This window comes from Miscanthus floridulus, unplaced genomic scaffold (genome assembly GCF_019320115.1).
Source record: "Miscanthus floridulus cultivar M001 unplaced genomic scaffold, ASM1932011v1 fs_273_1_2, whole genome shotgun sequence".
In the NCBI taxonomy this organism is placed as follows: Eukaryota; Viridiplantae; Streptophyta; class Magnoliopsida; order Poales; family Poaceae; genus Miscanthus; species Miscanthus floridulus.
In genome coordinates this window covers 36,437-47,180 of record NW_027096494.1, presented here as the reverse complement: position 1 = coordinate 47,180, position 10,744 = coordinate 36,437, and the positions used below count along the sequence as shown (strand labels likewise).

At 45.9% G+C, this 10,744-nt stretch overlaps 1 protein-coding gene across 1 annotated transcript; it reads left to right on the top strand.

Moving 5' to 3' along the window:
- The first annotated feature begins 4,518 nt into the window (after nt 1-4,518).
- Nucleotides 4,519-5,502, top strand: LOC136531069 (protein trichome birefringence-like). Its single transcript, XM_066523794.1, has 3 exons — nt 4,519-4,803; nt 4,887-5,045; nt 5,139-5,502. The coding sequence occupies exons 1-3, from the start codon at nt 4,667-4,669 to the stop codon at nt 5,479-5,481; spliced, it is 639 nt and encodes a 212-aa protein (XP_066379891.1). The 5' UTR covers nt 4,519-4,666; the 3' UTR covers nt 5,482-5,502.
- Nucleotides 5,503-10,744: the final 5,242 nt, after the last annotated feature.

Genomic DNA, 10,744 nt, shown 5'->3' with positions numbered 1-10,744 from the left:
AACCCCGAAATAACCAAGAAACTGATGAAGGAAGGCGGAAGCAGGAAGACAAAGTCCGGCGTGGACAAAGGAAACAAAGAGGACAATCTCACCAGGACCCAGAGCCGGAACCCGATGCTCGCCCGGAACTCTCCATTCAGCGATGACTTTGCTTTGGATCAAGCCATCGCTAACGAGCTCGCGCAACTGGTCTTCGCTTATTGTTGGAGCCGGCCAAACCTTCTGAGCAGCCCTCATGGCCACGAACTCCTGGTTTTCGATCAAAGAAAGGGACGACTCCTCGTCCACGAAGGTTGCCTGAGACTTGCTTGCGGTTTTCTTCTTTCCCATGAACTGGCGGAAGCAAAGAAGGCACTAGGGAAGAGGAAGCTAGGATGATGGCGCTCGGGTGGCAGCGACGATGGCGGCGGCGGATTTCTGAAAGCTAGGGTTTAAAGGCAAGAGCTAGGCAGCAAGGGAAAGGAAGATAAAAGGTCTTTAAATAGATTTTTCAGTAACAAAAATGGCCCACAAGGCCCGTTAAAACACAGTGTGAGAACGCAACGGTCCATTTACCGACGCAGCTAAAACGACGGAGGGCACGAATCCACACAACGGTACGAACCAACGGGTAGATTTTAGACTTATCCGCACAGCACCACAGCAGGGTTATCAGATAACTACAAGAACAACTCGTCAAACCAAGAAGAAAGAAAGGGCTACCTCGCAAGGAACAAAGTAACCCGGTTATTTAAAAAAGAACTCGGTAATCTCATGAACGACAGGGATCACAGCAGAAAAGTAAAAGACAACTCAGAAGACAAGATTCGTTACATTACAAGCAACTTCAAAAATAGAAGATTACAAATCTTACAAGACCCAACGAACTCGGCGCCACGAAAAGCAAAGTAGCAAAGAGGAACACGGACACTGCTAGGCTCTGGAACGACTACGTGTCCCAAATTGCTACTCGGAAGGACAGACCGCCATCAGATACACTGTTTTCTTCAAAGGACGGAAGCAGTGCATCCAAGGCGGAAATCGGCAGCACGGCAGGGCAACATGGAGTAGAGAAGGCCGGCGGGCATCTGTCTACCCAAGACCGATGTGATGCTGGATATGGTGTTGATCTGCACTGGACAGTCTCAAGACAGGCGACGAAGATCAACCCAGAACTGCCGGATGAAGGAACGAAGCCCACATCACAAGACTTCCTCCAACTACCACCACGTACATCCTGGCACAATGCTGTCGCGGGATTAGCCTACCTCTAATCCCTATCACAAGACTTCCTCCAGCTACGACAAGACACACAGGAACTACAAAATATGCCCGGGGGCTGCTCTACTTCACAAACTACCATGTTCATAACCGCGAAGGTTTCAACAGAATGTCCAATGGATGAAAACAAGCACTCCAGGACAGTATTTATAGACCAAAGGAGCGGCGCACATGGACTAGGAGTACCAACGAAATAAGCCTAACAAAGGACACAGTGAAAAGACAGGACACAATAATGGATGACTCAGGCGAGAGGAAGCAGTACTCGAAGACGGGCATATTCGGAAGAATATACCAGCGCAGTACAACCCGTGAACAAAAGGCATTTACACTCAACCACCACCATACAACTACATCTGACAACAGCAGACTACCAAAGAATACGCCAAAACCACGCATCCGAGTTCTTCCTGAACAAAATAACACGGATATACGCTTGGGGGCTACACTCAGCGAGTGCAATTTTTCCACCCAAAAAGAACCCGGACATAAGCTCGGAAGCTGTATGCCGTGAAACTACTCGGATGATGGTTTGATCCAAGACTAAAGGACCGCTTCAGAAAGATGCCGCAAAACTACTCGGATGATGACATAATCCAAGTCTCGGGGACTACTTCAGAACACAAATTTTCAAACAACATAAAGGATCAAGACCCTCCAACTTTTTGTTTCAAATAGCAAGAGGCTCGGGGGCTACACTCAGCGAGTGCCCTTTTTCTTCGAAAAAGCGCACGTCACCAAAAGACTTCCTCAACGCAGACCACTTCAACGCATTACGACAAAAAGAACCCGGAACGAGCCATGTTCGAGTTCTTTTTGATAAAATTTCGACGAACAATCAGAGCAACTTCAAGACAAGATCCTCCAGCTCCTTGTTCCAAATAGCAAGAGGCTCAGGGGCTACAACCAGATGGATGCACTTTTTCTTCAAAAAGCACTCACCACCCAAAGATCCCAAGAAGCGCTACAAGGTTTCACTCCAGAAAGCACTCGGATGACATTTTGTTCCTACTCAACAAGACTTGAAGGAGCAAAGCGAGACTTTCAGAGCTCAACCATGAAGTGCTCGGGGGCTTGTCGATGCGGGACCCATAGGATACCCCGCAAGGGAGAGAGAAGACCTAGTCCAACTAGGATTCTTCCCATGTAATCTTAGTAGTAGAACTATTAAGTAATCCTATTAGGAAATCTCATTGTAAATCGACTAGGACTCTGGCCTCCTGACTATATAAAGGAGGGCAGGGCTCCTGAGGACAGGAGAACAACACAACATATCACAATCAATCCAACGCAAAGGCTAACACCGACTGGACGTAAGGTTATTACTCGATCTACGATCGAGGGCCTGAACCAGGATAAATCGACTGTCTCTTGCGTTAACCATCGAGTTCAGCATACGCCGAAGCCCAAACATACTGCCCCGGGTACCCCCGTGGCAGGCTATCGGTGGTGAAACATCGACAGGTGTACACCCACACGGCCACACCTCCCAGCTCCCATCAACTGATCTAGCAGGCTCAGTTCCATAGTAATATGGATTAGTAAAGATGTATTTTAAACTACTTTAGATTACTAATTACGTATTGTAAGCTTCTGGAAAATATGTTTAGTTGCTACTGAGTCAATGTAAATTATCTCTGTCCATGCTTTTCTAAGTTCATATGATTCCCATTTTTTCTGGTGGATAGATATTTCCAAATATATAGTACTCACTTTCAGCTTGTTTGACCTGCAAAAATCTATCAATTATCTCTCTTTTACTTGACAATTCATCAGCCATATTGCCACCAATCACAAAACCCACAGTGCTCCATGCCGCCATGCATGCGCCAAATACAACTCAGACCAAAGCTAATAATACAACCGAATTGGTGGCTGTAAGATTTTTTGCAGCCTTCTCTTAGCCCACCCATATAGTAGTTAGCTTTTCATTATTCATACATTACACACTTGTCTCTCTCACAATATTTCTTGGTTCTTGTGTCTAAGCCTGCTGTAAGATTACAGCCCACTCTCCTCTCTCTCATCTCTTCTCTCCTCTACCTCAGCATTTAGCCAGCTTACAGACGATTATTATACTTGCTCTCAGTTGGTGCACAAGTATGCAATCATAACAATGTTGAATTTTGATATGTTTTCTGCATACATAAGGGGAAAAATTGTGAATGAATGTGGAAGTATGCAATTCTTTTTTGCAAAAAAGGTACTTCGTAGTTTTCTTCATCACTATGCCCAAACTATGGACATGTTTGGTAGAGCTCCATCTGATTCTGATTCTATAAGGAAGCTGATTCTTTGAGAGAAGTGATTCTGTGGCTGAAAGTGATTCTCTTTGATTCTTGGGAGAATGGTGTTCTTGCCCTTGTCCAGTAGTCTAATTGTGATTTTGCCACTGCTTTTTCAACTTTGCATTTTTACCCCTGCTATTTTGAAATGAAGGGTCCGTTTGCCCCTGCTTTAGACATCCGTTAGATGGACATGGATTAAACGAATTAAAAAAATTATAAATCTAAAAAGCAAAGGCGAAATGACCACACTGCCCTCTATCCTTATCGCCTCGTCCCAAACAGAAGCACGGGTAGCCTCATCCCAAGTCTCCTACGCGGCTGCATCCGGTCGCGGGCTTCCAGCGGTGGCAGCGGCGGAAGAACCAGCGGGGCTGGGCTGCCTCTAGGGCGCGGGGCGCGGCTGCCTCCTGGGCGCGGCGGCTGCATCGGCGGGGCGCGGGCTTCCTCCAGGCGGCCGCGGGGAGGTCGCAGCGCCCGCCCGCGGGTCTCGGTGTGCGCACGCTGGGCGGCGGCGGCTCCCTGCCGCGGGGCTCCGGTGGCGTCCGAACGCACGTCCCGACATCGCTGGGCGGAGGCGGCTCCCTGCGGCGGTGCGGTTGCCGAAGAGCTGTGGGGCGGCCGGGGCTCCGGAGCGCGGCGGCCGGTGCTGGGCGCGGCCCCGGCGGGTGCTGTCCCAGCCGGCGCGGCCACGGCCAGGCGCGACCCCGGAGGACGCGGCTCCGGAGAGCGGCGGCGGGGCGTGCGGCTCTACGGAGCGCGGCGGCGGGTGCCGGGCGCAGCTCCGGTGGGGCTCGACTGCCTTGCCGACGGCCGCCGATTGCTCCGCCATCGTCGCGCGGCTGTCCTCGCACACGAAGAGCCGCTAGCACCGGCTGAGGCTCCCTGACCCTCGGCGCATTCTCTTCTCCGCGCTGAGATGTCCCCGGGCGAGCGACCTTGCTGCAGGATTCGATGCGGCGGAGCTAGAGAACACTGCCTGGAGGGTCACCATCGTCGGCTCCTTCGAAGGTTGAACTATTTAGTATTGTTGCCTAATTTTCTTTTCCACTCGTGTCATTCAGGATTATAACTGCAGCGTGGAGTTCTTTCGCTCCCCATTCCTAGTCCAGGAATGGGAGATGCAAGTGAGCAATGGAAAGAAAAAGGAAACTCTCAGGCTTGATCTGGTCGAGCAATCATCATTGAAGTACAAGGATGCAGACTTTCTCATTTTCAATACTGGGCATTGGTGGACACATGAGAAAATTGCTCTTGGGTAACTCACCTTGTTCTTTGGTTGAACAAGAATCTCCACTTCATTATTGCTTAAACACTGATGACAGATTTAATGTGCCACAGGAAGGACTACTATCAGGAAGGTAACCATGTGTATAATGAGCTAAATGTCATGGATGCCTTTCATAAAGCCCTTCTCACCTGGTCCAAGTGGATTGATGCCAATGTTAACCCCAGAAAAACTGTTGTGTTATTCAGAGGCTACTCAGCATCTCATTTTAGGTGTGCATCACCTTTTATATTGCAAATTACCACATGATATATTTGATATTGGTCAACTGAACAAATATTTTGCTGTGCATCTCCACTATGCAGTGGCGGCCAATGGAATTCAGGCGGTAGCTGTGACAAGGAGAGCGAACCAATAACCAATGAACAGTACCTTTCAACCTACCCACCAAAGATGAGCATTCTGGAAGATGTGATCCACAAGATGAAAACTCCTGTTGTTTATTTGAACATAACGAGAATGACTGACTACAGAAAGGATGCACACCCTTCCATCTACCGCAAGCAGAACCTTACTGATGAGGAGAGGAGATCGCCGGAAAGATATCAGGACTGCAGCCACTGGTGCCTTCCTGGAGTACCAGATTCCTGGAATGAACTGGTTTATGCTCAACTTTTGATCAGGCAGCATCAAATGCGCCAACAATAAAGGCAACTACTATTTTTTTTGCTGTGTACCTATATATGATCTGTTGTTTTCTAGGATAATAGTCAACACGGTGATGAAAGTAAGGTCGGCATGAGACCGAGGAACCGAGCCTTGGCCAGACAAGGGCAAAATCATAATTAGGCATAAAAACAAGGGGCAAAATCGTATGGGCATTCATGTCTTTTGTATAAAGTTTAACACCGTTAGGGGTGGATGACGGAGCAGGGGCAAACTGATGCTTCGTGAATGGCACAGTAGGGGTAAATTCACAAAGTCAAAAAAATAGGGGCAAAATCACAATTTTGATACAAAACAAGGGTACAAACGCAAGAGCCCCTTCGATTCTTTAGCATAAACTCTTAAAATCATGATGGAGAATCACTTCACAGAATTAGGAGAAGCTACTTTTTTCAGCTCTCAGCCCCCTAATTCATTTCAGAGAATCTCTTCACGGAATTAGCAGAGAAACACTGTTCATCGAAGCTATTTTTCTCTCCCCTCCTTCCCCCTCTCACTGACATGCGGCACTGTTCACCGGAGCCGGAGAAGCTCGATTTTCTGGCTCCCGCATCTCCGGCTACAGTGCAGCGCGGGAGCCCGGCCAAACGGGCCCTTAGTCTCAATGACTTGCTGAGTGACGAGCTTTATTTTGGTTCGTTAATGGGCAATATTATATTCTAAATAGGATGAACAGTCATTTTATTAATCTAACTAAATGTACGCTCCGCATGGCCTTTCAAGATCCAAAAGCCCTTCAACCTGCATGCAAAGCTATTGCTATCTCTTTTCTTAAAAAAAAGAATCAGATCCATTCTAGATTTGTCAAGGGAAGATCCATAAGAATGTCCCACGACAAAGCATAGCATCAATAGGATCTTGAAAAGGACATGTCTCGGCATGGTTCACTGGATGCATGCATATGTTAATACCGGCCTCCTTTTCCAATGAGGGAAGAAATTCTATCTACATGAACCAAACTCAAAAGTGACAGTTAGCTAGCTTCTCGAACATGGTCCTGATTTGGGCACATTCGGAGGGATATCCAGATTTCGACCGGAGGGCTTTGTGGTATATATAGGCCATGAAAACATAAAACTGTAAGGCAAGGAAATAGTGGAGGAAAAGGAGGATCTGAACAAGCATCAACAGCAGGCAGTTGAAGGATGTCAAGAGAAGTAGCTCAGGGTGAGAATCACAGTGCAGCTCTCCTCTGGCATGAAGGCTGAGGGAGGCACGAACAGTTTTCTGGCCTTTCCCTGCCAAAGGAGAGCTGCCCTGCCATTCATTAGCCCTGCAAATAAACAGCACGCACAGTTTCCAGATACTGTTGATGTACTGGTGTTTTCAGTGGATCATTGTTGAATTTACCGCGTGAAGGTATATATGTCCATGGATGTAGCTTTTATATATTTCTCTGTGAATTTTTCTCATTGGTGTGAAGCAGGGAAAAATACTTGTTCCTATTGTTTATAGTTCTTGAACAATAGCTAAGTATACCATTGCCAGCTCACCAAGCAAAGATGGTGGTATGAAATACAATTCTCATCTCACCTTTGGTGGTTTTCATTTCTCAATTGATTGATCATTCATATAGAGGAAACATAGCTTTTGCTATGTTGTAAGCATCTTTGAAAGAAAGGGAAATATAAGTCGAGCACGAGCTTGGGTGGTCTAGGTGTACCCTCAAGCAGATCTGAGCATTTTGTGGGCTGGGCCAGGTTCAGGCCAGGCCGAAAAAAAGACAGAAAGTAAGTAGATTTTTACTACCTACAAACAGGTTGCTGACACTAAGCCTCACTATTGTTCACAGAAATCAATATAGTTATACTCTTGCTATAAAAGCAGGGTTACCTTTTTTCCCAAAACAAAGGACAACAAATCATTACATTTTTGTTAGGAGCAGGCCAATTCAAGATTGTTTGGCATGATCCTATGAATATCTACATCAATGCCACCATTAAGGAGGAAATTGTTATTATTAGTTTTTGGAAATGCTTTTGGCATGGCATGATTGAGCATCAAGTTATCACAAGCATGCTAGGACAATTGGGCCTCACAGGGAAATATGGATCATTTAGATAGATCATGTGCCAAATTAATTGTAGACTCATCAATTTTATTAAATGGTGTTCTTGGAGAAAAAAAATCCATTGTAAAAGAGGTGTGAGGCAAAGGTGACCCTTTACCCTCTATTGATTATCATAGATCACATTCTTAGCCCAATTGATGATTTCTTCAAGTAGAAACTAGGAAGTCACGCGCGCGCACCACATTCAGAAACACACACACACACACGCCAGTGCATTCCTGTTACATGCCTATAGATAAAACTGTTGAAAACACTAAGAGCGTGTTTGCTTGGGAATCTAGTGGAGCTGCTTGGTCTGGGCAGCAGATCTAGGCGGTCAATTTCGACCTGGGATCTGGATCGTTGCCTGGCCTTAAATTAGTTGCCTGGTCCTGGTCCAGATCGCCATCCAAAATCATGAGCACTTGGATTTGAACACCGGTGATGAGTTGTGTAAAATCATGAGCGTTCGGATTTACATTCACGCCTCCATATAGATTTTCATCGGGACAGTACGTGCCATTTAACCACGTGTCCACAAGAACAAGATAAAAGAGTTTGAAGCAAGACATCGTAGAGTGTAAAAGGTTCTGACATGAAAACTTGAAATAAATGAATTGCTATTGGTAATCCATAAATCTCGCAAATCCTATGATCTAGTAGATATGAATCATATCTACAAAAGGATACTCGTCCGAAGCATGGGACACTCAAACTTTATGCCAACCAATATACCATGAGATAATAATAACACCAAGAAGCAGACCTAGTTTATTTTTCTCCCAATAATGATGGAAAAACTGCAAACAAAAGACACATATATTAATTAATATAAGCAATACAACACTATGCTTATATTATCATGTATGCAGCAAGTGAAAAACTAAAAAAGTGCATTATTTTACGTAGTTGCTTATCTCTATAAATGTGTCATCAATCATAAGAAAATTTAACTGAATAAACTTTCCTAAATGGCTAATACATGGCCTCTAAACCTACTCTTGAATGGGGATGAAAACAGCTTGAAACGGATGGGAAAACCCCTTAACTATTTCTTTTCTGCCTTTTATCACAAAAAATAGGAGCAATAATGGAAAAGGGATATACAAGGAATATGAAAACGAACAAATACAGATGAGAGCCCAAAATTTAAGCCAATCATATGTTCAATCCCTTAGTGCACTTAGGTTTGATCGGTTGCATGTATTAGAGCAACTTCAAGGGTCTCTTTATATCCTTCCGTGTTGATGAAAATAAAGATTTATGAAAAAAGCCCTCTCATAGTTTCTTCGACTAGATCTTCAAATATTGCAACCATGTATTCCTAGTTTCTCGCTAGACAAAGATATAGACTGTGAGGTGGCTCTTCAAACTGTGCACATGATATAAAAGAAGCTATTGAAAGGTGGAAGATATGGAGAGCAATTTTCATTCAAACGACTCTCTAAATGAGGATTTAGAAAGTGAGTTTAAGAAAGACTCTTGGAGATGCTTTTAGCCTGTATCAAGCTTGTGTAATGGAGTAAGTAATTTGCTCATGTTTGGTTGCCTGCATAGGCTCTTATGCATGCATGTATAGTGCTCAATGCAGGTCCAATGTTGCATTATCTAGTACATCAAATTTGGTCGTATTAGACAATACAAGTTTGAACTAAGCCGATGCACACACAGAAATGGAATATTCTCATCCCCATATCTCTATTAGAAACACGAGACCTCAACTATGGAGGTGACTACACATGGCATGGTTAACACATATATTGATCTAGCTTTCTGCCACCGAGAGCAAGGTATACATGCTAGAGATGAGTAATGCGCTTGTATAAAAATAATGTTGTTAAGACAAGGTCTTTTTAAAAAAAAAAAACAAAATGGATAAAAAGCTTACCGTGAAACCTGGGGAAATAGAAATTTGGCCTCCCTCTTAGGGATGAAAATGGACGAAACGGACTAGAAACCACCTTAACCGTCAGTAGAAATGGAGAAAATTGCATATTCGGGACTCTAATCGTCGACTTCGTAAAAATAGGTCTTCAAGCGTTGGACTCTTGATTTTCATGACATTATGTGTATTTTCTCCCTTTCGTAGTATTCCTCTATCTATTTGTGACCTAAATGGACCTTTTGCCCTTCTGATATTTTGTCCTGCCGCTCGTACGTACGTGACCCGGTTCGTCGCGCGCGCGGCAAGACGCGCGCGCCACGCGAGCACGAGGCGGCGGCGTGAGCTCGTGCGACAACCCAGCTCCGGAGTCTGGACCGGTTCACCTCGCGGCACATCACTTGGCGTCTTGCGAGTTGTGATCTTCAGTCGGCGCGCCGGCCGCCGGGAAACATCATCGCGTGCGTGTCCAGAGCCCAGGGTCCTGGATCCCGAAAAAGCGCCTGGACGCTGCACGGAGGAGCAGGCTTGGGATCCAGGCAGCCTGCACGGCTGCAAGCACGACCTTGTTGGCAAGCCGCGACCGCGAGCTAGTAGTGTTCTGAAGCGTGCACGGCGGCGGATAGGCCACGTGGCACGGCGCACTCCTGTCGACGGCCGGACCACGTACTTCAGCCGGCGCGACCAGGCCAAGGTCGGGCGGCGCGGCCATGCCCTGGGCGAGCGGCGCGGCCAGGCCGTCGGCGGCCACGGCCAGGTCGGGCGGCTGGCCATCAGGCTCCATGATCTCCGGTGCGTCCGTCTAGGGCAAGCGAGCGGCGTCGGGATCTCCCTGATGGCGGCGGCAACGAATGCACAAACAAAACGTCTGTATGGATCTTTTCGTATCCATGCACAAAAGAAAAAGACAGAAGGGCAAAAGGGTCCATTCAGGTGCCAAATATAGGTATATATACCAGAAAAGATATAAAATACACATAATGCCATGAAAATCAAGAGTTCAATGTTTGGAGGCCTATTTTTACGAAGTCGATGATTGAAGTCCCAAAACTGCGAAGCATGACGATTGAAGTCCCAAATATGCAATTTTCTCCTAAAAATGAGAACGAGACTTGGACAGTCAAGAAGGGGGATGAAAATATGATTGCAGAAATATGGAAACGAACACTACTGATGGAAACTGAAAACTTGAACTAAGATCACGTCAGAGCTTAGAGCTTACTGTGTAGTATTTGACATGTTAGGATCTTGTTGAAGTGCCTCACTTGATGCCCCTTGGGAGGGCTTTCTGAATTCTTGAACTAATTTTTATC